At 40.6% G+C, this 27,109-nt stretch overlaps 2 protein-coding genes across 2 annotated transcripts; one reads left to right on the plus strand and one right to left on the minus strand.

The window, feature by feature from the left end:
* Nucleotides 1–1,339: 1,339 nt before the first annotated feature.
* LOC311037873 (bone morphogenetic protein 1-like) lies at nucleotides 1,340–19,549 on the plus strand (the record flags this gene model as incomplete). Its single annotated transcript, XM_084047165.1, has 20 exons — nucleotides 1,340–1,409; nucleotides 4,668–4,772; nucleotides 5,148–5,297; nucleotides 5,551–5,668; nucleotides 7,449–7,627; nucleotides 9,302–9,407; nucleotides 10,337–10,461; nucleotides 10,666–10,781; nucleotides 10,961–11,063; nucleotides 12,349–12,465; nucleotides 13,166–13,311; nucleotides 13,802–13,997; nucleotides 14,222–14,347; nucleotides 15,261–15,424; nucleotides 16,043–16,223; nucleotides 16,311–16,436; nucleotides 17,864–17,991; nucleotides 18,616–18,829; nucleotides 19,014–19,264; nucleotides 19,362–19,549. The coding sequence occupies 20 exons, from the start codon at nucleotides 1,340–1,342 to the stop codon at nucleotides 19,494–19,496; spliced, it is 2,856 nt and encodes a 951-aa protein (XP_083903291.1). The 3' UTR covers nucleotides 19,497–19,549.
* Nucleotides 19,550–19,825: 276 nt separating this feature from the next.
* trim69 (tripartite motif containing 69) lies at nucleotides 19,826–24,534 on the minus strand. The gene is made up of 6 exons (XM_084047496.1): nucleotides 23,695–24,534; nucleotides 23,290–23,385; nucleotides 22,595–22,828; nucleotides 21,628–21,650; nucleotides 21,415–21,530; nucleotides 19,826–21,159 (listed from the first exon to the last, which is right to left on the minus strand). The coding sequence occupies exons 1-6, from the start codon at nucleotides 24,328–24,330 to the stop codon at nucleotides 20,615–20,617; spliced, it is 1,650 nt and encodes a 549-aa protein (XP_083903622.1). The 5' UTR covers nucleotides 24,331–24,534; the 3' UTR covers nucleotides 19,826–20,614.
* Between the last annotated feature and the right edge of the window lie 2,575 nt (nucleotides 24,535–27,109).

The following is a 27,109-nucleotide window of genomic DNA, read 5'->3' on the forward strand; positions in this document are numbered from 1 at the left end:
GGGTTAAAGTGGTCAATGCAGGACACACAGCACCAATGTACAGTATGCTCAGCTGGGCATGGGAGCATTGTAAGGAGCATTGTTACAAATAATTGATCTATCTATCTGTCAAACACAAATTTCCAAATCTTGTTTGGGAAAACAATTATGTATATATATATATATATATATATATATATATATATATATATATATATATATATATATATATATATATATATATATATATGTATGTATATATATATGTGTATATATATATATATATATATATATATATATATATATATATATATATATATATATATATATATATATATATATATATATATATATATATATATATATATATATATATATATATATATATATATATATATATATATATATATATATATAGCCTACTGTACAGTTTGCTTCAAGAAGTGTCACAATCAAACACACTGTAGTAAGCCATCATCAGTCTACTCACCAATGGGGTGGATCTTTACACATGATCGGCCTCAGGGTGCAAATTCCTCGACCCCGGCTCTGCAGAAGCTTATGTGAGCTGGGCATTTCTATCGAACACTGGCTGTGCGCCCGGTCATACTCAGTGTGTAAAGTAACTAAGTACATTTACTCAAGTACTTGAGGTATTTTCACTTTACTGGAGTATTTCCAATGTTCAGTACTTTTACCTCTACTCCGCTACATCTCAGAGGCAAATATACTTTACTTTTACTTTGTAGATTTAGATTATTACAAAACATACAGTAGGCCTACCCATTTCAGCCCTACGTACATTTCGGCCATTTGAAAATAGCCGATCATGAGCTCGATGTATGGATGTGATGCATGCAGCTTGTAGATCTGCTATTTTCAAAAGAGTTTTTATTCATTTGAAAACTTGTGAAATGGGACATTCTGCATAATGACTATTTTCTACTTTTGGTAGACCTACTTTAAGTACATTTTGATACCAATTAATCTTTTATACTTTTACTCAGGTACATTTTTAATTCCGGACTTTTACTTGTAACAGAGTATTTCTACATTGCAGTATTGATACTTTTACTTGAGTAAGAGTACTTTTTCCACCACTGGCGTCGGTCCTACTGTATGTCAGCGAATCACTGCACTAGAATGAAGACATGTGGAGAAGCAGCTCTGTCTGTGTTTATGAAGCGTCCGTCGTTTCTGCATAAACTTTGCGCTCTCGGCCGTTTCAACCCTGACAACAAGTGCTGTTTCAGTCACACACAGTGTAGGCGAGGATAAGTATAACCTGATGGCTGTCGTTGCTAAGTGTTTGTTCCTGCTTTGTGCTCTACGCATTTTACTGGCGGTTCATTTGGAATTGATGGACACAGGAAATCTAGATCTAGATGATGCTCCAGATGTCATCGACTACAAGGATCCTTGTAAAGCTGGTAGAGTGTTGTTGTTTTTTAAACTCATCATTTTATGATTTAATAGGGTTTATTGTAACTGATATCTGTAGTCTTAATAGCCATACATGTCAAAGCCTTCAACTTAAACATAAAAACTTTGGAATTAATGACTTAATAATGACTTTGATGTAGCCTCATGTACTGAAGAAACTGTATAAAAACTGTACAAATATAATTCTTAAATCACTTACTATTAATAATGTAGAATCATTTTTGCACCTGTCCCAAGTGATTGTTAGGCTACTTAGAATCCTCTGGCATAAAGGTCGACAATTTAGGTGACTTTAGGTCATTTTCATGACTAAAAGTCTTAAACGGTAACTTTGCAGTAGGACAGGTCCTACATTTTGACTGCTGTTCAGTAACTGCAGGTGCATGGTTATGTGGCCTAGCCCTAGTGCCTTCAGCAGTGGAGACAGCTACCAACACTACAGCTCAGCTAAAACCTTTATGAACTGGATATATCCAGAGCAGCTTCTGTAGTTCAAAGGTAGTTATTTGAACTACAGAAATATAATTAAGTTGAATGAGAGTGCATACTGTATATATTTATTTTTTCTTCTCACACACACACACACACACACACACACACACACACACACACACACACACACACACACACACACACACACACACACACACACACACACACACACACATATATATATATATACACACACAGTCCGTATATACATATATTTGTTTTTTTGACAGGGTATCAACGTCTCTCATCAGTGTTAGGTTGATTTAACAACCACATTGTGTTATATTTGTTAAATTTGGTTACTCTTGTACACTCATTATTACAAATGGATAAATTAACACGATTTTACTGTGTAATATCATGTCAAATCAATGAAATACTCCATGTAGTCCATCTTGTGAAGCACAGTTTCTAAATTGTAACTTTAATTTAACAACCACATATATTTTAAGCATAATCCTGCCAAATAGGCAGGAAGAGGAAGGCTAAAAAATAGTCAAAACATTTAAAAAAAACATAATTCCAAAATGTATCTTAAATTTTATATCTTAAATATCTTTGCGATGCCTCTGACTTCTGTAGCCACTGAAACATTTGTATTACAGCATGATTGAAAATATGGATTTTTATTAAACTCAGTTAAACGTTTTGATAATAATTTTGCTATTATGAAGCCTTTGGCTGGTTGATGCACATTTCATTTGAAACTGCTTGAAAACAAACGTTCTTCCCCGAGGCTGTTGCCTGGAGACCATAGGTCATTGAGGCCATGTCAGAGCAGTCCACTGGTGAAATCCCTCTAGCTTCAGTCATTTACAGTCACCATTTGCATGAGTGAATTCACTTCAAAGGCAGACACAGGGCCTGCTATATAGTTGGACAATCAGGACTTGCTGGGTTGTTACATCACCTGAGGAAATTAGGGACTTAAAGTTGTTTTTTTGTTTCTGTTTTTTTGGTTCCTTTAGACAAACAATTTGTCAAACCATGTATACAGTAACTAAAATAAATACAAAACAATAGGCATACATTATAATGGGTATAAAAAGACTAGTATTGCACTGTTATATTAAACTAAACATACTTTTGTGTTGTCAGGCTATATATCACTCCATGCCTTTGCTATTGTGTGTCATAGTGTGACATTATATAGGCATTATATATTAGTTTTTATGCCTGTGCTGGAGCACACAGCAGATCTCAGACCTGAGGTTACCGTTATTATTAAGGTGGATGCTGCTGACCACCAGCTGCAGTCGTTTGACAATGTGTACAAGAGCTTTGAATGTCTGGTAGAGAAGATGACGACGCTGCCCGTGCTTCTCTCAGGAGAGACCAGCTGAGAGGATGGCAGAGCTCGAAGAAGACACATGTACAAAGACGACCCTTTCTGCGTCCCCACTCGACACAGGCGCCTTAACTGTTAAAACAATTGGAGGACCATTGTACAGAACTTCCAGGAAGACCAGGCATTATGAATGCTTATAATTGTGCTCTCTCGTATTAACAGCAGTGTGAATTAGCTCAGTGAAAGTATTTTCACAATGCAGGAAAATCCACAATCTCAGATTCTGAGATATATCAATGGCTTTATGCAGTTCAGAGAACTCTGGTTCAACCTTTGAAATCACATACAGTAGCTGCTGTACACCACCAATTTATGCATGTTTCTGTGCGCTGAATTGTTGTTCACACTGCATTTAGGACATGTGTGTTCTTCAAACACTAGATTGTGCTTTTTCCTACCAGTGCAGAGATAGCCCACTGTATACTAACCACATGGCGGCATATGAACACAACGAAGCTGACCTGTGTTTGCTGGGGATCAATATGGGAACGACGTGGTTCAAATGTGGATATTGGACTTCATGTGGCCAGCCTGTGCTGTGACCTCAGTCGTCTATGACTTATGTATGACATATGACTCAGCCCTGCTGACTTAAAGTTACATATTTCAAAATGCATTAAAGCAATTTTCTTTTGTGGAGGTGCCGTACGTCTTTGGCCTACTGGCAGTGTGCACAAGAAATGTGGTGCCAATCGGTCGAGTGGTTTGCGAGATTAACTCTGGACACACACACACGCACGCGCGCGCACGCACGCACGCGCACACACACACACACACACACACACACACACACACACACACACACACACACACACACACACACACACACACACACACACACACACACAGTCAGAAGACCCTCTTATAGACAGCTAGACTCCAGAGCCACGCCATAAAAATAGCTGAATGTGAATAGAATGTTGGTGTTGGTGTGTTGTGCTCAAACAAGCAGTTATGGGTTCACTCTGGAGTTTGTTCAGTCCATTTGTCCATCATGACCTACAGTTCATTTAACTCACTGTTCAAACAGTCAATATAATGAGCACTGGTCTGCTTATCATGGGTGTTATCTTAGTGTGTGTGTGTGTGTGTGTGTGTGTGTGTGTGTGTGTGTGTGTGAGAGAGAGAGAGAGAGTTTTCTTTGCATGGCAATGTACGTGCATGTATGTGTGTGTGAGTGTGTGTGTGTGTGTGTGCGCGCGCGCATGTGTGTTAGTGTGAATACCGTACAAGTGTGTTCAATAAGTAATAATAAAAATAGCTTTGAGATTATTTTGGTATGACTTTATCCACTTAATTTGTGTATTATTCAAGTCGAATTGTTATTATTATTTAATGTTTTTTTGTTTTTTTTAAATGTAACCGTGATATGTGGACATACAGTATTCCCATGTGTCTGACCTAGCTGCCTTTTGGGGAGACATAGCCTTGGACGAGGAGGACCTCCGAATGCTTAAAGTGGGCCACATCCTGGATGCTACGCGGACCACCATCAACCACACAGATACAGGTATCAAGTACAAAACCACTGGTTCTCAACGTGGGGTCTGGGGACCCCCAGGGGTCCTTGAGAGGGTTAGTAGTAGAGGTAGTTAGAAACCAAATGGACTCAGAGAGTGTACAAATGGACCCTTACAGTGAGGATTTTACAGAGTAGATTCTGGTTCCAGAGATCAAAATCGTATCAAATGGGTATTAGTGGCGTAATGCCTATCAAACTGGGGGCCTTGAAATTAAAGAGGTTGAGAATCACAGCTATTAACAAGAGTGATTTATGTTTTGTATCATTATATTGCATTGTTTTGGTGGACCCTTGGAAAATTGGCACAGTGAGTTCAATGAGTAAGGGTGGTAACTTGTTTTTGCTTTGTTGCATTTGTGACAGTCAACAGCTCCACTTCCACTGAGAGCAGTCAAAATGACAAAGCTACATATAAACAGAGCCTCCCTCGATGGAGGAGGGCAGCTACCTCCAGACCTGAGCGTGTCTGGCCAGATGGCGTTATTCCATATGTGATTAGTGGCAATTTCAGTGGTGAGTCCTGAGTAAATAATATTTTTTCCCCCTTTTCTAACAACAATAGTATGGCTATTGTATAATATATCTATGCTATAACATATTCCTTTTAGGAAAACTTACTAATAGCACTCATCAGACAGAGATAATGAAATATTCCTTGTAAACCTTTTTCACTATGTATGTAGACAATACTGAAAGTAATAACATTCAAATGAATCTGCCAAGCCAATGCTTAATCACAATGACAAAATATCCTCATCCCATTCAGGTAACCAACGGGCCATATTCCGCCAGGCGATGCGCCACTGGGAGAAGCACACATGTGTAACTTTCATCGAGAGGACAACTGAGGAGAGCTACATAGTTTTCACATACCGACCGTGTGGGTGAGTTGGTGCACGCTCACTATGATATTACTGAAAACTATTTTAACCACCTGAACCCCGTATGGTTGAGCGGAACCCCTCAGGGCTCTAAACTAGTCTGTTTTCTGTTATTGTGGGGGAAGCTTTCGCAGAAAATAGCAGATCGACAAGCTCACAACGCGTTGCGACGCGTTGTGAGCTTGTCGATCTGCTACGGATGCTGGGGTTTAAGTGGTTAATCGTTGAGGGGCCACACGGCAAAATCCTCAAGTTAATTTAAAGGGATATTTCACTTTCAATCATGTTTGAGGTCATTTTAAGTACTACTCAGGCTTTTGTGAGCACCAGAGACTGTTTTTAAGTTGCTTGATTCAGTATTTAGATATTTGATATTCATTTTAATACATGAGGGGGGCATGTTTTTTGATTACTTTTTTCAATAATGTTTTAAAAAAAATGTATTGTATAATTTCTTTTCATTTTCCCCCAAAAAACAATGAAAAAAGTAATTGAGAAAACACGCATTAGAAGGACAATATCAGTCATCACAACCAAGGACGGGTGTTTTCGATGAATATATCATGATTAAAATGGAGTTTGAAGTTACAATGGGTTTTTATAGGAAGGGGGCTTATAAAATGCTATAAAATGAATATCAAATATCTAAATACTGCATCAAGCAACTTAAAAACTGCCTGGGGTGATCACAAAAGCCTGACTAGACGTTAAAATGACCCTAAACATGTTTGAAAGTGAAATATCCCTTTAACTAACTAACTAACTGTAAGTTAAATTAACACTGAAGATTTTGGTGTGCGTTTGGATTCAAGTGTTTCTATGATTTTATTAATTGAGCCTAACAAAGTGCAAGTATGCCACTTTTGTCTGTGTATGCATTTCAGCAAATCTATCCACCAGAGGGTGCTCTAAATGCCAAACGTTTTAGTTGAACAGAAGGGTTATTTGTATTAAACCATAAAACATTATCAAGAGTTGTTGTCCATTGAACTGGGCTCATAGTGTTGTTTATTATTCCATCATTTTCTGTAAAGATTTTTCTGTATAGAGGGATTTCTTTTCCCTCTGAGAGAGTTCTTTTCTTTTTCTTCTTACCTCTCCTGCTCTATCTTCTCTATCCTTTAATCTTCCCACGAAAGCTACAAATGATGGAGTACACTCGAAAAAAAGAATGTCACCCACTTCTTTACACCTGTAATCCTATGATGTGATAATAAAGATTATTCTGGTCCATGTTGACCAATGAAGGTAGTCATTCCCTGAAGAAGACCGTGCGTGGTCGAAACGATGGTTTCCAAATAAATCCTGCATTGTGGCTACGAGTGTGCAGGCTTTTTCTTTATTTTCATATTTACTTACCAAGGTCAGCAGCACCTCACCAATACTGGTGTGCGCCCTCCTCCCTTTTTTGACCAATGACACCATGTGGTTGACATTGACCAAAGAAATCTCCAAAGACCAGTGCAGACTTTTTATGGTGTGGCGCTTGAAGAGAATTCACGTGTGTGTCTGTCTGTCTGTCTGTCTGTCTGTCTGTCTGTCTGTCTGTCTGTCTGTCTGTCTGTCTGTCTGTTTGTCTGTCTGTCTGTCCGTCCGTCCGTCCATCCGCTCGTTCCGCCATCCCTCCATATTTGGGAAAGACATCAACATGATGTCAGAGATGCACAGGGAAGCCACACTGTTATTCGACCCTATCTTGATTAATGTTGCTGTTTCCCCAAAATTATTTTGGGGAACAGCATACGGTACATATTTCGTAAACAAGGCCAATTTGTCTCTACAGGTGTTGCTCTTATGTTGGAAGGAGAGGTGGTGGCCCTCAAGCTATCTCTATTGGGAAAAACTGTGATAAATTTGGCATAGTGGTTCATGAGCTAGGCCATGTGATTGGCTTCTGGCATGAACATACACGTCCAGACCGTGATGAGCATGTCAGCATCATCAGGGACAACATCCAGCCAGGTAATGTTTATGCATGGGTGTGTGTTTTACTATAGCATACTACTGTACATGAAATGCTTGAGTGGCTATGGCTGTGCTTTCACATAAATGTACATAAATTCCACTTTATGTGAACATTTATAGATGGTAACTTTAAAGTGCTTGCTTATTTTTTGTTAACAAGATATGAAAATATATTATTATTAATTGAAAAACAAAAGCAGAAAGTTTTGCAGGCCTTAAGAACTGTATGTTGGTGACAGGTGTAGGAATGCAAAAAAGAACAAAATCCCACACTGGCTTCCCGTGTATAGGCTACTATAATATGTGGTAGCAATATTTATAGACTGTCAATTGTATGTATTATTGTGTATTTGTCATGTAATGGCAAATATTAATATCCAGTCAGTGTGAAAGTAGTCAATGTATTTGAAAGATTCAGGCAGAGTAGCAGCATACAGATCATAAGGAACAGGCCTCCTGGCCTGTTCCGGCAGCCCCTCGGAGCATAAGCCTCTTCAGCCCCATTCTCAGACAGTTCTTATAGTCCACTCTAACAGAGATGCTATTCTAAATAGTCATATAAGAATATATTCTAAAGATAAGGACGACACACAAATAGTTACACAAGTACATATTTGCTGACAGAAGTGGCTGACTAGCATTGAATGAGATTGACAAATACACAATAATACATACAATTGACAGTCTATAAATATTACTATCACAAATACACACACCGTCTTCCCCTGTATAGGATATCTTAATGTCTTCAACATCATCAGGCAAGAATTAACAGAAAGTAAATCACAGTTTATGTAGGCACCAACATAGACAAGTACAGACCAATAAGAACACTCAATTCCAAAAGAGACACCGATCAGTCAGTTTGTGTCATGACTCAACTGGTTCACAAACAAAATAATAGCATATTCACATCAATATTATTTACAGTACATTGATATACATTGTTTATATTTGGAAACAATTGAAATCAGTCTAATTCACAACATCACAACTGGGGATAATTAATCATTAACGCAGTTCAAATCCCCACCGCTTGGTAGCATATGGACCTATTCTTGGGATCCTAATATAGAGATATGATGATTAGCATTCAAATGTACCACAGTGAAATAATTGTGTCATTCGCTGTATGACACTTTTGTAGTCACTATTCCTTAGTTTGAGTTGCCTTTTGTTTTGTCAAACATACAGTATGGTAAGCCGCAGGGACATCTTAACATATACACCACATGTGGAAGGTGATAATGTATAATATATAATAAAATTAAAAATTAAAGACTTGCGCATAGGAAGTAGCATTGGGAACCAACCGTTCGTGAGCCATGTGGCCCAAAGCCATAGGTCAGGAGCTTATCTCCTCTTTCTGTAGTGTGAGCCAGCTTGATGTACAGTACAAGTACATCACCTGGACATGATGCTAAGTTGCAGGGGGTTACCCCCAATCAACCCTGATGATGAATGCCAAGCAGGGAGGCATTGGGTGCCATTTTTATAGTCTTTGGTATAACTCTGCCGGGGATTGAATCCCCCAACCTTCCAATGTCAGGGTGCTGGTAACCTTCCACATACAGGAAAACTGGACATGGCAGTTTGTGGATTTTTATTATTAATATTATTATTGACTTTTCTAGCCTCCTATTGAATTCCAGATTCTCCATGTACCAACAGGTCAGGAGTACAACTTCTTGAAAATGGAGCCAGGAGAGGTTGACTCACTTGAAGAAGTATACGACTTTGACAGCATCATGCACTATGCAAGGAACACATTTTCCAGGTTGGCACATACTGTTTCTCTAATGTCTTTGTTAATTCAGTTAGTATGTTGTATTCCATACTGTATTTTTAAAACCTATATATACAAACGTTTTTTATAAGTAATATTCATTTTCACGTACATGACTAAACAGCTTCACTGGACCTGGACTGGTGGTTAATCTTTTTGCTCAATGGCACTAAAATTGTATTTCTTTCGGGAGAGGAACATTAGCCTAACCCTTCTTGTTGCATTAAAACCCCATTTATTTTCATACAATGAAAATATTCCTTCAGGAGTTGTTCCTTTGAACAGTACAACTTAACTTACTGCTAAACAAGCACTGTGGGAAGCCCCAGGGGATTTGATCCTTATTGTAGTGGTTTCACAGTAGCTCCTTTTCATCTGCCTCATCCGTCTCGTGCATGACGTTACCCATGTTGCCTTTTTCTGTGTTTTGCTTCTTTTTTTTTTTTTTACCTCCACTACTTTGCTGGTCTGGGTCATGGAGGAAAGCCAAGCTAAATAAAGCGGGGCCAGTTTGGGCTTTGTGTGGGACAATTTGGGCTAGAGTGGCCTTGTTCTCTGGCATTCAGGATTGGGCTCCACTGAGCCGGCTGGCACTGACTAAAGCCCTCATTCAACCACTCTGTTTGCACATGCTTGTCATTCATGGGTGCATTACCATGGGAACTGTACAAGAGTGAGCCACTAACTCAGGATAGAAAATAAAAACATCAAGGTGTTGCGTATGAATAGGATATGAAAAGATATTATAGTCTAGTAATAGTAACAGATTAGTTTCTTTCTATATACTGTATGTATTGAAAATTGTGAGATTTATAGCAGCTAAAGCCTGTACGAGAACAGCAATGTCTGGCATAATATTTAATCCATTTTTATTACTACAGTAATCACTCTTCCCTGATTTTTTTATTTCTCTCAAACAGGGGCGTCTTCTTAGACACAATCATGCCACGTTATGATGTCAATGGAGTCAGGCCTCCTATTGGACAGAGGACCAGACTTAGCAAAGGGGATATTGCACAAGCCTGCAAACTCTACAAATGTTCAAGTAAGACCATTTTATGGGATACAAATTTGAATTAGGCTTTTTGCATTTTAAGAGCCAATTGAGGATTGCTCATTTTGACCATACTGTAAGTTTTTTATTGTTGTTGCTGTTGTTTTCATGTCTTCGTCTCATATTTTTGTTATGGTGTGTAAATATAATCAAGTTTTTGTCTCTTGTTTATGATATTATTATGCCACATGAAAGAATGTGGGGACAGCCTACAGGACAGTGTTGGAAACTTCTCTTCACCTGGTTTCCCCAATGGCTATGAATCCTATGCTCACTGTATATGGAGAATTTCTGTTACACCAGGAGAAAAGGTGGGTTGATGACATAAACGTCTGGAAAATTCAGATTTCACAATATAGCATATTGCATACCTTGCAGTACAACACATAATACTTAATCATGAGTTGGATTGGCTGAAATTTGACACTGTCTTAGGAACCTCTTGAATCCCTTGTCTCTTTGCCTGTGTATCACTGTGTATTTCTCACAGATAATTCTGAACTTTACTTCCATGGATCTCTTCAGGAGCCACTTGTGCTGGTATGACCATGTGGAGGTTCGAGATGGGTTCTGGAGAAATGCTCCTTTGAAAGGTCTTTACATGTCAGCCGATTTAGAGTAGACTTCCTCACTACCCAAGAAAGAGAACAATCCAGACCAAAAAGTAATAACAATAATAATGCAACATAATAATAATAGTACATAATAATAATACAAAATAAATCAAAAAAAGATTGTACCACAAACGGTTCAAGAATTATAGGTAGCCAAATTGAAAGGTTTGAGTGGAGGTTCTTCCTTGGCCTGTTGGGAGAGTTTGTGCAAAGTTTTGGGCTGTTCAGTCCAGCCGTGCCCGAGGTTAGCTGCTCACTAGGCTGCACTAGCGCTCCTGTTTTTGTGTATAGAGGCGCGGAGAGATTGCGCCTGATCCCATTGGTTCACCGATCTGTCCGTCAACCCCCGCCCCGTTAACACAACATTACGAGCGACGCCCACTGCACTCTGGTTGGTTGGGGAAATGAAACACTTCCCATACCGGGTACACCGACGCGCTCCTCCAGGCTTTTATTTTTTAGCAAAACTAAATAATAAAAGCCTGGAGATCGAGGCTAGCTGCTCACAGACAGACGGAGAGGCAGACTCACAGACAGAGAGACTCACAGACGTAAAAACATAATCCGCGTCCCCGGCCATTCCGGCTTGGCGGAGATAAAAATGGCCATTCCCAGGATTAGAAAGCTGTGTTGTCTGTTTTTGGTAATCTGGCTAACTCCAACTGCATGGTACAGGTCACTCACTTTCGGTGCACGACACAGCACCCAAGTATACTATCTTTGAACATAGTGATATCGAACCAATGTACAGTAGGACCCTAACCAACATAGCACCTTTTATTATTTGTGTAATATGCCACAGATAAAAACAGCCTTCCAAGACTTATTAGCCAGGATAGGTTTATTTGTGTAATTATATAAATTATGTAATTTATTACTTATATATATTTTTTTAATGCATAAAATGTAATTTTCAATCAGATTTCCAATCTGTATGGTAGAGTAGGTTAATACAATATAACTTATACGATTGGGGTGGTTGTATTTTGTCTCCCTGCTCTTCTATTGAGACATTTAGATCCTGTGTCTAGGTGAGACACGACCTTTGACACAATCTTGTTTCTGGTTTGACAAAAGATTCCATTTATACCCTGAGCAAGCAGGCAGGCTCTATTAGCTGAGCTCAATAGCAAAAATGTCAGCACTTGCGCCGGAAACCGGCTTCAAATCCAGGGTAGGAGAGGAAACATAGTGCAGCTAAGCATGATACAAGCATGACTAAATACAAGCATGATCATTTCTTTCATTTCGTTTATCACAACAGGCCGTTTCTGTGGAGACAAGCTTCCAGAACCGATCATATCAACAGACAGTCGACTGTGGATTGAATTCAGAAGCAGCAGCAATTGGATGGGAAAAGGCTTCTCAGCGGTTTATGAAGGTGCCATATTCAAAAAGGACACACACGCACACGCACACACACACACACACACACACACACACACACACACACACACACACACACACACACACACACGTCACATACCAGCCTTTATTTCCCTAGGTGAGCACTGAGCAGAGAGGTACAAAAGGGTGATAAGCTTGGCTGACTGACCAGCTGTCTTCCCTATAGGTTATAATGCAGCTGACCACTCAGCCTAAACTAAAGCCATATCTTCCCTAGGGTTCATTTGGCAGCTAGTCTCTCAAGCCAGCCTGTCTCTTCCACAATGTCTTCAGAGACATTCTGTCATTCCACCCAGTCAAAGTTGACTAGATGACAGCTTCTTCTGCCGGTGTCACCCATTGAAATAGCAGATCTACATGCTCACAATGCGTCACAATGCGATGTGTTGTGAGCTTGTAGATTGGCTATTTTTGGTGCTCGACAGGCAACCAAGTATAAATCAGGCAGAATAAACATGCTATTAATCCCAAACTGGACAGGTAATAATGTCTCCACAAGGTGGTGTTTTGCCTCTCATACTGATTGCCTTTCTGTTTTAATCCAGATTTATCTTCTTTTCTTTTTTTTTATTCTAGATGCGATGAGTCACATTCTCAAAAAGTTATTTTAATGGACCAACACCATTGTGCAACACAGTGCTGTATAATTTAGGCTTTACTCTCTCCCTATGCAGCCATCTGTGGCGGAGAAGTGAAACGAGACAATGGCCATATCCAGTCCCCCAACTATCCTGATGATTACCGACCCAGCAAAGTGTGCATGTGGAAAATCACGGTAGCACAGGGTTTCCATGTTGGCCTCTCCTTCCAATCATTTGAGGTGTGATATTGAGGTGTTACTGTCATATTGTGAAACATGGATGTATGCTGGCATAATTTCATAAAAAGGACATTATTATTTTTAGAAAATTAGTAATAAGTATGTATTGAAAATTTGGGAATACCAAATACAATGGAACAGGTATACAGGTGTGTGTGTGTGTGTGTGTGTGTGTGTGTGTGTGTGTGTGTGTGTGTGTGTGTGTGTGTGTGTGTGTGTGTGTGTGTGTGTGTGTGTGTGTGTGTGTGTGTGTGTGTGTGTGTGTGTGTGTGTGTGTGTGTGTGTGTGTTAATTTAGAGTACTATCCCTCTTTTTCTACAGCAAATGTGTGATAGCCATGCAAAGTAGAGAAGCCTCTACAGTAGATACAGGTTTTCTTTAATGTTTTTGTCATTTGTCTGTTACACCCTCTCAGCATGTGAATAGGCTACGCTTTGATCTTGTGTGTGTGTAATGATCCTGTACTGCAATCTCACTGTCTCCAATGTAGATCGAGAGACATGACAGCTGCGCTTATGACTACTTGGAAGTGAGGGATGGCAGTTCTGAGACCAGCCCCCTGCTGGGACGTTTTTGCGGCTATGACAAACCAGATGACATAAAAAGCAGCTCCAATCTGCTCTGGATGAAGTTTGTTTCTGATGGATCAGTCAACAAAGCAGGCTTTGCTGCCAACTTTTTCAAAGGTCAGAAGATATCCTTAATCCCCAAATTAGTGGGCTTGCCGGAGTGAGCACACTCATTTTCTTCCACCAGGCTTTTTAGTTTTAACTTTAACTCAATGGCAGCTCTATTTGTTTGCCAGTACACACATTGTCCACTAGATGGAGCCATACACAAATAAACTACATTAATCAGCAATTCTGAACTTATAATTTTAACAGGGTTTTGATTTTGCTTTTTTTGCTAGAGATGGATGAGTGTTCTAAACCTGATAATGGTCACTGTGAGCAGCGCTGTTTGAATACCCTGGGCAGCTACAGGTGTGCATGTGACCCTGGCTATGAGCTGGCTCCGGACAAACGCAGCTGTGAGAGTGAGTATAACGTGGGCCAACTAACCCTGACCTGACACCCTTTTTTCCCCTCTCCTTTGTTTAAGATATTTTTATAGGCAATTATTTACATAGAGAGACAGGAAACTGAGGCTAGAGAGAGAGGGGAACACGTGCAACACATGGCTCTGTGACGGCAATACAGTTGTATTATTCATTTATTATTTAATCAAACTCAGCTTCATTCTCATATGACTGTATTTTGAATGAATTCATTATAAGCTCACATTGTAATGAGCATGCCTCAATGGTAGGTCCCAGAGACAGTAAACACGTCAGCCTTGTTGTAGACAAAGAAGACTGATATAGAACAAACACTTGTGCAGTGTGGTGCACTTTCATTTACATTACTGTAAATTTAAGTGCGACCCGTAGTGTTTATAGGAACGAGGATTGCCTTGACAAAACATTGTATTGGGTGTTGGGTCCATTTGATCATTCCCTGGGGTTAGATTCGTATCCTCTAAGAACTCAGCATTTAGTCTTCTGCTCCAACTTTCACATCGTTGACCACTAAATTCAGTTATTTTTTTCTTATTGTCATCTGTTGTATCCAATAAATATAAAATAAATACAGTGGTAATTCTATATTCTCTCCCCAAGGAAATACTTAATTTCTACAACAGGCTCTGTCTGGAATCAAACCAGAGATTTTGCAACCATATGGTTGCTGTTTCTGTTTTCATTACCTATGAAATTAACGTTATAAAACCAATACATTTACTGTATGCCCACTTTAATGGAACAGCAGAATCCTTCCAACATTTCTCACTAGCTCCCCTGATGGCCATTCACACTGTATTAATCTCCACATTTTCAAAAAATCGCCCAGGACGTACCCGGTAAAGATTTCTGTCACAATTCCGACATTAAAGTCAACCGTGTCTCTCACCAGCAGCTGCCTGTGGTGGCTTTATCACCAAGTTGAATGGTTCCTTTACCACCCCTGGATGGCCCACAGAATATCCCCCCAACAAGAACTGTGTCTGGCAGCTTGTGGCACCCATTCAATATCGCATCACTCTCCTGTTCGATGCATTTGAGACTGAAGGCAATGATGTAAGGTCCATCATTATATCAGTTTGTTTTTGCTGTCTTTATGTCTGTATTCTTTAGATCATTGTTTCTCAAACTTTTTTGTCTTTCAGTACCGCCATTTATGAATCCAAGTAACCCCTTTACCCAACCCTTTACCTCATTACCCTTATTTTGCTTAGAAAATATTTACATCAAAAGTCAAGTTTTGATGTCAATATGTTCAACATAAAACCTTTCTACCTTTCTATTCAGTAACAGTTGTGCTAGTCAATTTTTAAATTTAATTTGGTAGGTTCATACAAAGTGTGTTTGTCTGGGCAAATCAAAATTCAGTGAATGGTCTAAAACTGGGCAGAAACCATTCAGAAATCTTTAAGAAACAACAGCATCGCAGAACCAAAGCAAAGACTTTACGGCTGTCCTTCATAGCAGGATCGTATCAAGACGTTTTTTTTTCCAAAGCAGTGGACATAGGTTTGTTTGCTCTAGTTTTCTCCAATCTCTGCTGTTCTAGCCCATATATTGAATTTAGATGTCCCCAGACATATCAGTATTGACAAGCAGAGAGGTCTCTCTGCTTGTCTGTCTACGCAAGGCTACCCTGGGGTACTAAGTAAGCCTTTCTGGTGTTTGCTTCAGGTGTGTAAATATGATTATGTGGAGGTCCGTAGCGGGTTGAGTTCAGACTCAAGGCTTCATGGTAAGTTCTGCGGAGCAGAGAAACCTGAGACCATCACCTCCCAGCACAACAATATGCGGATTGAGTTCAAGTCAGACAACACTGTGTCCAAGAAGGGCTTCAAAGCACAGTTCTTCTCTGGTGAGCCATGAAATGTAAATTATTGAGGCTGTATTCTGTTATAAAATGTAACTGTTATAACAATTCAAACTTCATACCCCCCACCAGATAAAGATGAGTGCTCCAAAGAGAATGGTGGCTGCCAGCATGAATGTGTGAATACATTTGGGAGCTACACTTGTCAGTGCCGTAGCGGTTTCATATTGCACGATAATAATCATGACTGCAAAGAAGGTATTTATCTTTTCTCTAACATGCCCATATTTGCCTTCATGTGTTTAGTAAGATTTCATAACTTGTTGACAGGATGGATCAAAGGATTACATATTTATTTTAGACATTTAAGGGCTCTATTTTTGTCTGTGTACGGACAAACTGATGACCCCTGGTCATGACCAATCAAATTATCAGGTTTCTTCATTACCTTTAAGAGCAGTACGTACCAGTGTGTACTGGTAATGTTCACAGGTCACAGTGTCATGGAAGAAAAGCCTCAGAAACACATTTTCAAACTGATGTCCTTGTGTGGGAGATCAAACTAATTATCTTGGGAGGAATTAACAAATGCAGTTAAAACATCTGGCACTGGTCCAATGAAAAGAGTTTCTCAGTGTAAAGCCCAATTCACTGCACAGGTGTGTTACCTGTTCATGAGAAATGTCTATATAAAATGGGGCTGGTACACTCTGAGTAACCTTCGAGTACACAGGACTATGAAAGGCAAAAGTCTGCAGAAAGTCAGCTGGACTCTCCATCCGTGTACGTGTCTGCTCCCTGCTTTAAACACTACATACAGTAAGCACCTGGAGAATGGTTCAATGGTGTCCGACAATGAGCCAAACAGAACCTGGTAGGATGTGTAATAATTTATGTTGACTAATTAATAAGCCTTTTATGAAGGAGAAATCAATATGGATATTATGCCTTCAATATTCTCTGTGCATCATGACAGCATTTAACCATTGTCACCTGTGGGTTAGAAAGCATTTTTAAAAGCAAAGTATTTTATACATTTTTCCTTACGTTTTTTCAACTATTTTTCCCAGCTTGAGGGATTCATACCAAAGTGAAACAGACAGGCAGAACATAACGCAGGATTGTATGACTTTGGAGACGGCTGCGCCTCCGACCAAATAAATGGTGCCAAAAATAACAATAGGTGAACACGCGGCTTTCTACACACCAGTAGACCTGGTCCACTTAGGCAGAGGGCACAAATCATGGTCCTGGTTGATGGCAAAATTGCAGAGCATTCTGATTTGCAAATGACACACCCCCTGCTCCACCTCTCATTCCACCCAATGAGTCCACCAAAATATTAAACACACAGACGGGAAGAAACGTGCCACTATACAAGCTCACAACACGTCGCATTGCGACGTGTTGTGAGCTATTTTCACTAGTTTGGGTCCTGGGGAGACTTCTCTTTTGGGTCTCGAGTTAAAAAGTTTGGGAACCACTGGTCTAAGGTCCATAGTGTCAGTGTCAGTTTAGGCCTGCACATTCTTCTTTCTTCTTCAAAAGTAAGTGTGCGTGCGTGTAAATATTTCCTTTCTCTTGTAATATGCCCTGAACGTTTCAGGTCTCTTACTGTAAGTAGCACAATGTTTTGACTAGTGGTATTGTTTTTCATATGTGTTTTGTGTTGGCTCTAATCCCAGCGGGCTGTGACCTTGTGGTGAACAGTGTAATCGGCACAATCAGCAGTCCAAACTGGCCTGATATATACCCCACCAAGAAAACATGTTCCTGGTCTCTGTCCACAACCCCAGGACATCGAATCAAAATAGTATGTTTAACTACAGTGCATGGGTTATATAACAAGTTGTTTTGTTTTGCATTGAAGGACGACTTCACCCATTTTCAACCATTTTTCTTCATATAATTGGTCCTCACTAATGCTCATGATAATATGGTAGCATTTTTGTCTACTCGGCCTGTGTCTCATAGGAGGGCAGTGGACAGTTCCTAAACCTGCCTACCAGTGACATCATCGTTAGGCAGGGTTTTTTTCTTTTCAAACAAGATTTTTATTTTTTATTAATCTGAGAACAATGGCTTCCATTATAGCATGCTAACTTTCCAAAAAAGAGAAAGCCTGCAGTCAGTTTCTATTAGTTTGGATTCCCCATTGATGATGTCACTGGTAGTCAGGTTTCTGAACTGTCCATCCTCTGAGACACAGGCAGAGTAGATTTTTTTTTTACCATAATTATCATGAGCTTTAGAGGACCAATTATATGAAGATAGGTTGAAAAGGAGTGAAGTCGTCCTTTTAGTGCAACATTGTGTAAAATTTAAAGAGGCGTCTTGAAATCTGCTACTGCAGATTATTCTCCATCAATCTTTTATTCTCACTATACTGTATTTGAATCTCACCATACTGTATGTGAATCTCATTCTTGATTCTCAGGCTTTCAATGAAATTGACATGGAGGCTCACCTGGAGTGTGCCTACGACCACCTAGAGATCTTTGATGGACATGATGAACTTGCCCCTAGCCTGGGACGCTTCTGTGGAACCAAGAAGCCCTCTCCAGTCATTTCTAGTTTCAACGATATGTTCCTGCGCTTTGTCTCTGATAATTCAGTACAGAAGAGAGGGTTTGAGGCGTCACATAGTGCAGGTGGGCATATAGCATAAAGTAACTCTCAGCAGAACAAAAAAAGCCAGACCGTGTAAAGAAAAACAATTCTCAGAGGCCATGTAAAAAGTGAAATGGGAGTTTTCTTTTTGAAATGCTGCATTCCTCACTTTTACAAGCTCCTCTTTTGGAATATGTCTCTAATTTTGTGGTATTACATTCCCAGAGTGTGGTGGAAGCCTTAAAGCTGAGGTCAAGTCTAAAGACCTGTACTCCCATGCCCAGTTTGGAGATAACAACTACCCTGGTGGCTCTGACTGCCAGTGGGTGGTCTCTGCAGAAAAAGGCTACGGAGTGGAGATCATCTTTCAAGTTTTTGAGATTGAGGAAGAGGCAGACTGTGGGTATGACTATGTGGAGCTGTATGACGGTGCGGACATTAAGTCTCCGAGGCTGGGACGATATTGTGGTTCTGGGGTACGGTTGACGTTTGAATACTCCAGATTGATTTGCTTGTTATGGTATGACAAAAATGTATGTAATAACTCTTCTCTCCCCTCTCTCTTTCTTTCAGCCCCCTGAGGAGATCTACTCAGCAGGGGATGCAATCGTTATAAAATTTCATTCAGATGACTCTATCAATAAAAAGGGCTTTCATGTGCACTACACGAGCACAAAATTCCAGGACACGTTACATGCAAGCAAGTGACTGTTCTACTTATAGTACATTGAGACTTCCCACGTAATGATTGGACACATCTACATCCCGATGAGTGAAAGTTCCAAACTCCAGCCCACATATTCTGCAATCACTACTGTGAGGAATAAAGCATGCAGTGACATTGATGTTTTTGCAAGTATAAGTTAAGCATTAGAACAGATTGACCAATTGTAATTAGTGTATGCATTTAATTTATGTCCAAATATGACTAGAGCCTTAATGTGTACTGTATGCACATAAATCAAATCTCACTGAATTTCCAACAACACAATCTCTCTTGCTTGCTTTTCCATCATGTTAAACTGGAAAATAAACACTTCCTGTTCTGTCAGCCGTAGCCCCCAAAAACTATGGAGATTAATCCCATAAACAGGCCTCTAAACACTAAACACATTTTCTAAAAAGTCTGTTGGATGCTGTCACACACATTATATTTATTTTTATGTAAATTACAGATGAGGCTTCACTATTATAACACTATTTTTGATCTGTAGGAGGGTACAAACTTAAAAGAATAACACATAAATGTATCCTAAAAGATACAACAGTCATAGTGTTTAATGACAAATATTTATCATATAATAATATTAATAATAAACTATTTGTATAGCACCTTTCATGACATGAAATGCTGCTCAAAGTGCTTTACAGAGCAAGAATACAGTTACAGAAAAAGTACAACTAATATGGAATACATAATTCTACATACTGTATATGGAGGTTAATTAAGGCTATACAAAAAAAGGATAGCACTTCATATTTGCTTCAAAATATCAAATATTCAACTAAACAGAAGTTTTCTGTTCATTGTTTAATTACAACCACAAAAGTAATTTAACAAGTGCCAGTAGATCCATTTGATAAAACTGTATGGTTAAAAACTATTGATGAGATAAATATTTTTTTATTTATTTGGCAGATACAAATCGTTATTATTTTACATTGCATAATTACTTATCAATTGTATGTACAGTAATATTAATTCCCTTTAATATGCATTTTGCAACTTGTTGCTTCATGCTTGACAGCCTTGTAGAAACTTTGAGGCACATTTTGTTTTTGTTTTTCTTTGCTTGCTCTGTTCTCTCGCTGCAGGGCACAATTTATCAGATTTTTGGCAAAAACACTTTGAGAGGCTCATTTTCATGCACTTTGTCTAGGAAGCCCAGATTGAAGTATGGATACAGTGTCTCTGTAAAGGTTTCCCGAAAAGTGTAGAGGTGAGTCATGCTCCCTGCATTATAAAAGGACACTAGCCCTCTCTTGTAGTCCAGATACACTCCAATCCTAGCCAAAGGGTCCTCCAGGGAGAGGACAGTAGGGGGAGAGGTGCCAGCCATGTACTGTACTCCGTAGGAGAGGGAGAGAGTCCAAAAGCCATTTGCAGGCAAGGCTTTGATTACTCCCTTCCTGGACACTGACTCCCGAGCTACCCCCACAGTCCACACTGTGCTGCTGTACACCTCAATCTCCCAATAATGTCGCCCGTGGGTGAATCCCTGGCTGCCTAGAAGAGACAGGGCTGCGTTGAACCTGTGGGGGTTGTCCTGCACTGCGTGGTTAAAGGTCTGGTAGCGAACACAAGTGAGGGAGGAGGTCAAACTGAGCCAAGGGTTGGCTGTGCTGGAATTAAATGTGATCGCTGCTGGTACTGAGAGCAAAAAAAAAGAAGCAATAGTTTAGACTGATTGTTTCACTGTTCGATTCTACGTTTATATAATGCTAAGAATCTGTCAACTTTTATGTTTTTTTTTTTTTTATCTGCAAGCTCACAACACAACGTCACATTGCAGTGCATTGTGAACTTGTAGATTGGCTATTTTTGCTCAATATTGATATGCCCAGAAAAGGAACGCAAGAGGTTCAAGTGGTTACTTCTGTGTATGTAGTTTCTTGTATACTGTACCTGGGTAGATACTTCCTTTCAGGGATTTCCATACTCTGTACTGCAGAGGCCCTGCAAAGCGACCTTCACACAGACTAGGAGGTGTAAGTGTAGGTTTCTCAAACTTAAGTGATGGCCTGCAAAAAAACAACATCATAGTTTTCAGCACAAAACTGATCTGGAAGGTAACAGGGATAATGTGCTGTGTGTGGTGAAATCAAATCCATGCCTTACCTCTGGAGCAGGGTTTTTATACTCTGGAGAAAGATATAGAACAAACAAAGGAGAAAGACAGTCGATTAGTTTGGCTGTGTCTAAAAGGAGGGAATTTCCACATTACATCAGTGTCTGGGCTCATGCTCTCCCTCCCTGTGGGATCTCCTCATGACCAGGGGAAAGTCCCACATCTCAGCCAGAGCCTACATCTGCACTAAGCTTCTTATCCTTTTGATCGAGGAGCGAAATCACTGGCCAAATTCCTGCCTGCGCTCCACCCTCTTGCTTGCTCCAAAGTCCATTGTTATCAACACCTAGTTCTGTTCCTATGAAGTAGGAACCCAAACCTTAAGTAATTCATATCATTACATTAGCATAACAAACGCCACAGATTAGGGTAAACACCTTTTAACCAAATCTGTTTTTTGTTTTTCTCATGGCTCTACTGTGTTTTTGGTAGCCTATATCGTAGACCAGTGGTTCTCAAAGTGGGATCCAGGGACCCTCTGGTTCCTTGAGGGGGTTCCACATAGACCCTTTCATGTCTGTAACTCTTGAGAGTGTACAAATGGAACCAAATGGAGCCATGCGGGTCCACAGTGTATGGGGTCCTTAAAATGAAAAGTTTTGAGAACCAATGTCCTAGACAATCAAAAACGTAGTATATTATAACGTTTTAAATCAAAAGTTTATTGTTTATTCCGCAAATCATCTAACTGTTGTTAATAACTGCCAGATAAAAGACGAATAATGACTCTCATCTCATGAAAGATGAATTATGGATGGGAAACGTCCTTAATGCCTGTTAATGTCTTTGTTAATTTATTTCTTTAGTAACTCTTTGGAGCACACCTAATGTGAACCAATGGTCTTAAAGTCCTATATTTGGCGCCGGCCTCTTTCTCTTCACTGCCAGACTAAATGTATACCTTGCAATATTAAATGTTTGAGATGAATAGCATGACATTTTGATCTTGGCTCTCACCCGGAGCAAAGAGAACGGGTCCAGCTCCTTCAGCTTGTCCTCTATCTCATGCAGGGCTCTCTGCAGACGGGATATTTCCACACACAGTAAGGCCTTGTGCTCATCCAGGCGTATCAGTTCTCTTCTCTCCTCAGTCTTCAGCTTCACCTGCAGTAGTTTTTCTTCTTGGTACAGGAACTGGTGCAAGTCGCTGAACTGGGCCTCAATGCGCTGTTTTAGATCAGCTGTGTGCTCCTGAGTGGGCGTAAGGAGTGGTCAGTTTCAGCAGGGCTGATCATAACATTGCTGTTTCCCCCAGGAGTGCAGCGATTGCACATAGTTTAAGAGTTGAGTCATGTTGATTCCACTTTGTAAACTATTTCCAGCTTTCTGACATTAGGGTGCATTCACTCACTTGCAAATGTGTTTTTATATTGCTTTAACTACTTTAACCCTGGTGTCTCTATTTGGGGGAAATAAAAAGAACGATTCTGAGCTTATACATGGGCTATTTTAGCTATTTATCGTATGACAAAGCACAGGGGGCTTAAGTGGTTAAAATGCCTTTATAGACTGCCATGGTGCTTTTCAATATTTTTGTGTGACGCAAGAGTCAAAATTCCAATGGTTGGTTAATAGTTAAAAGTGATTGACTGTACATTAAGTTCTGAATTCCTATGACATGAAATCTTACTTTCGAGGCACTTTCCACTCACCTTGAGTTTTCGGACCTCTTCTTCAGCCTCCCTCTCACATTGCGAGGCTGTGTTGAGCTCAGCCTTCAGTGAGTCCATGGAGCTGTTGAGAGAAGCCTAGTCCAAACAAAATATCATTACTGCAAGCTGGTGCCTAAGTCAGTCCAATTATAATTCAATCGTATTTTACCCCAATCAATATTCAGAGAGGGAAGATGAATTTGTTCGGGACTTTTATTTTGAGTATTATTATCTGCAATTTACATCACAAAGTAGGCTGTTGAACCAGAATAATTAAAACAAATGTCATAAGAGTTAGCTTATTAACATAATTATTTTATTCTGCCTATAGATGACATTTTAAGTCCACTGACTTTCATTCTGGTATTAGAGTTGAGGGTTAGGAGGGTACTTAGATATGCTTACTCTGTATCTCTGCTCAGCCTCTTGGACACACACCATGGTGTGGTTCCTGTGCTCCTGGGAGAGCCCACACACCAGACATACAAGCTCCTGATCTTCTTCACAATACAACTTCAGCTCCTCCCTGTGCCTGTTGCAGTGTGGGACTGGGGCAGGCACTCTCTCCACAACAGCTGGATCTCCTAGTCGGCCTGCAGCATCGCTCTCCTCCAGCCCCTGGCAGTAGCTCTCCACGATGTTGGCGACGATGCGGTTGGGCCTGTAGCTTTGTCCCGGGTACACCTTCCGGCACTGGGGGCAGGAGCCGGTTCCTCCTTGCCCTGAGCCCCGGGGGCCAGCCCAGTAGCCAGCGATGCATGCCTGGCAGAAAGTGTGGTCACAGGGCAGTGAGACCGGCTGCTTGAATAGATCCAAGCAGATGGAGCAGGTCAGGTCTCTACTAAGTCTCTGTGCTGACGTTTTAGACACTTGCCCAGCCATGGCAGGCGGCCGCAGCTTCTCCATGCCAGTTTGCTTTAAAAAGTCTCCCTCTTTTGGTTTCCAAATGGTCTTGTCTGGTTTTATTCCCTGGTTTAACTTTTCTATGTTTTGCAGATAAACTGACTGGATTCTCTTCACTTCTTTCTGATTGTTGTTCATTCCTTCTCTGTGATTATTCTTCCCTTTGTCTGGTGTGTGCAGCTGTTGGGACCTCTTTGTCCTCCTCTCTTACAGTGTGCGTGTTTAGCTTCTCTCTGTGGGCTGCAGTCTATCTTTGCCTGGTCTTCGCCTTCCTGTTGACTGTGGGAAAGGAAGGGGGTGGTGGAGGAGGCGGCCTCTGCCTCTTGCTCTCTGCTATAATGTGGGGTTCTCCACAGGCCCCCCTCTCACCTCCTGCTTGACGTCACATCTGGTCAGGAAAGGCGGGCCATGGATATTCTATCCTTGGATTGTTTGTTTAGAGAAGCCTGCGCAGTTACTGCAAGACGGCCCTGCTTCTCAGTATGAACGTGTGGGCTGTTAATCTACTGTACGTAGCTTCAGAAATATGTAAATCCATTTTGTGTGACTGAGTGTGTGTGTGTGTGTGTGTGTGTGTGTGTGTGTGTGTGTGTGTGTGTGTGTGTGTGCGTGTGCGTGTGTGTGTGTGTGTGTGTGTGTGTGTGTGTGTGTGTGTGTGTGTGTGTGTGTGTGTGTGTGTGTGTGTGTGTGTCTGTGTCTGTGTGTGTCTGTGTGTGTGTGTGTCTGTGTGTGTCTGTGTCTGTGTGTGTGTGTGTGTGTGTGTGTGTGTGTGTGTGTGTGTGTGTGTGTGTGTGTGTGTGTGTGTGTGTGTGTGTGTGCGCGCTCGCGCGTGCGTGTGTGTGTGCGTGTGTGTGCACGTGCATGCGTGTGAGTGTGGTATGTGTGGGGTGGAGGATATACTGCACATCCTCTTTGATGTGTGTGTGTGTGTGTGTGTGTGTGTGTGTGTGTGTGTGTGTGTGTGTGTGTGTGTGTGTGTGTGTGTGTGTGTGTGTGTGTGTGTGTGTGTGTGTGTGTGTGTGTGTGTGTGTGTGTGTGTGTGTGTGTGTGTGCGTGTGCTTCTGTGCATATTTGGGAGGGGAGAGAATGAGAGAGAGAGCTGTGTGAAAGCTGAAAACTATAATAACAGATGTCTTGTTTCTTTTTTAGGTCACGCTCTACCCACTAACTAATCACTGTGGTTAAAGGGTAAATACATCACATAAAGATTTACATTATAAAATAGTTACTGTGTAGTTACAGTATATGCAAAAGTGCCTGTTTTAATTCTACGCAAGTAGCTAGACACACACATGTACAAGAAACAGAGACACACACATACATACATGTACAGTAGGTGTCACGGTCTGTCACCTGGCCTGGCCTACATGTCTGGCAGCCACACATGTGTCCTGTGGTTGCTGGGTGTGGCTGAGGAGTCAGGTGGCCATGTCAGTGGTTCTCAAACTTTGAATTAAAATCAGACATGTCCATAAAACAAACCTGATACGCCCATATATAGGCAGGACCACGATCACGTCACTCTGACGCAGACATATAAGCAAACCCGATACGCCCATATGTAGGCATGTCACTATGACTCAGACATAACCATAAACAAACCTGATACGCCCATATATAGACATATCACTATGACTCAGACATAACCATAAACAAACCAAATATACCCATATCTAAGCATATTATGGAGATCCGGTTGTCCAGAGCCACAGATCCGACCGCTATGCCCATATTTGTGCATATGGGACCGACCGACTTCAAACTTGGTTCGCGCATCGGCAAGGACTCGAGGGAGTGCTGTGCCTGCCGCAGAGTCGTTCGAATCTGCGGTTGTCCAGAACCGCCGATCCAAATGATGTGTTCATATATGGGCATATATTGATATCCAGTTGTCCAGAACCACCTATCTAATCAATATGCCCATGGGCATGCCAATATACAGAGTATGGGCATCCCTTTTGTGTCCCTAATGACATCAGGGATGTCATTAGGGACACAAAAGGCACACAGACAGGTACAACGGGTACTCTGACAAAGCCTTCGACACTATGACTCAGACGTAATTACATTTTGGTCGGATTGGCGGTGTGACGTACTGTAGGTGTGAGGGACGCGTAGTGGCCCGAACCTCTAGTTATGTTATATTTTCTTAATATTGCATTAAATGCATTGTGACACAAGCCCAGAGAAACATTTGCCCATATCTGTCATACAAAAGTGTATTGGGTTATTTACTGAACAGATACTATTGTTACATATTGGCAACATTAGTTCTTGTCATACAAGCAAAGTATGACATTTATTCAATACTATTTTCCTCCGTTTTTCTCTATATTGGCACAAGAGTAGTGAAGGTAACAGAGGCCACATGCAGGCACAGAGTTTGTGCTTAGACTAATTGCTTATTAGGTTGAACGGTACCTGATTTTTAAAAAGTGTCTGCACTATATAATTAACACGCAAGAGAGATTAGGATAGTTGAGTTAATTAAAAAAGGTTAAATGCCTTGACAGTATAAATCCTTTGTACTTCATAGGTCAGGTACATTTTAAGTAGAGAGGGAGAGGGAGAGAGACAGACAGACAGACAGACAGACAGATAGAGACAGAGAGATACAGAGACAGAGAGAGAGAGAGATAGAGAGAGAGAGAGAGAGAGAGAGAGAGAGAGAGATCTTATAGATATATGAGCTTGTAGATCTGCTATTTGCACTGTGTGACACCGACATATGACAAAATATAAAGGCTAGGATAGAATGCGTGCGTGCGTGTGTGTGCGTGCGTGCGTGCGTGCGTGCGTGCGTGCGGTAAAATGGAGAAAATAAAACATTTATGGTAAAAAGGGCAAAGTAACACATACAACATACAATACACATCCTCAATTAAACCCTACATTGTAAGGCACCAGGGCAGCTACA

This window comes from Gymnoscopelus microlampas (assembly GCF_963454915.1).
Source record: "Gymnoscopelus microlampas genome assembly, chromosome: 21".
Taxonomy (NCBI): Eukaryota; Metazoa; Chordata; class Actinopteri; order Myctophiformes; family Myctophidae; genus Gymnoscopelus; species Gymnoscopelus microlampas.

What these genes read in the sequence shown, in the direction of transcription:
- trim69 (XM_084047496.1), bottom strand. Translation starts at nt 24,330, where the DNA reads ATGAACAACAATCAGAAAGAAGTGAAGAGAATCCAGTCAGTTTATCTG. An exon ending in AAGAGGTCCGAAAACTCAAG is followed by an intron (nt 22,829 to 23,289) that starts GTGAGTGGAAAG and finishes ACGCCCACTCAG; the next exon opens with GAGCACACAGCTGATCTAAA. An exon ending in ACCCGTTCTCTTTGCTCCGG is followed by an intron (nt 21,651 to 22,594) that starts GTGAGAGCCAAG and finishes ATCTTTCTCCAG; the next exon opens with AGTATAAAAACCCTGCTCCA.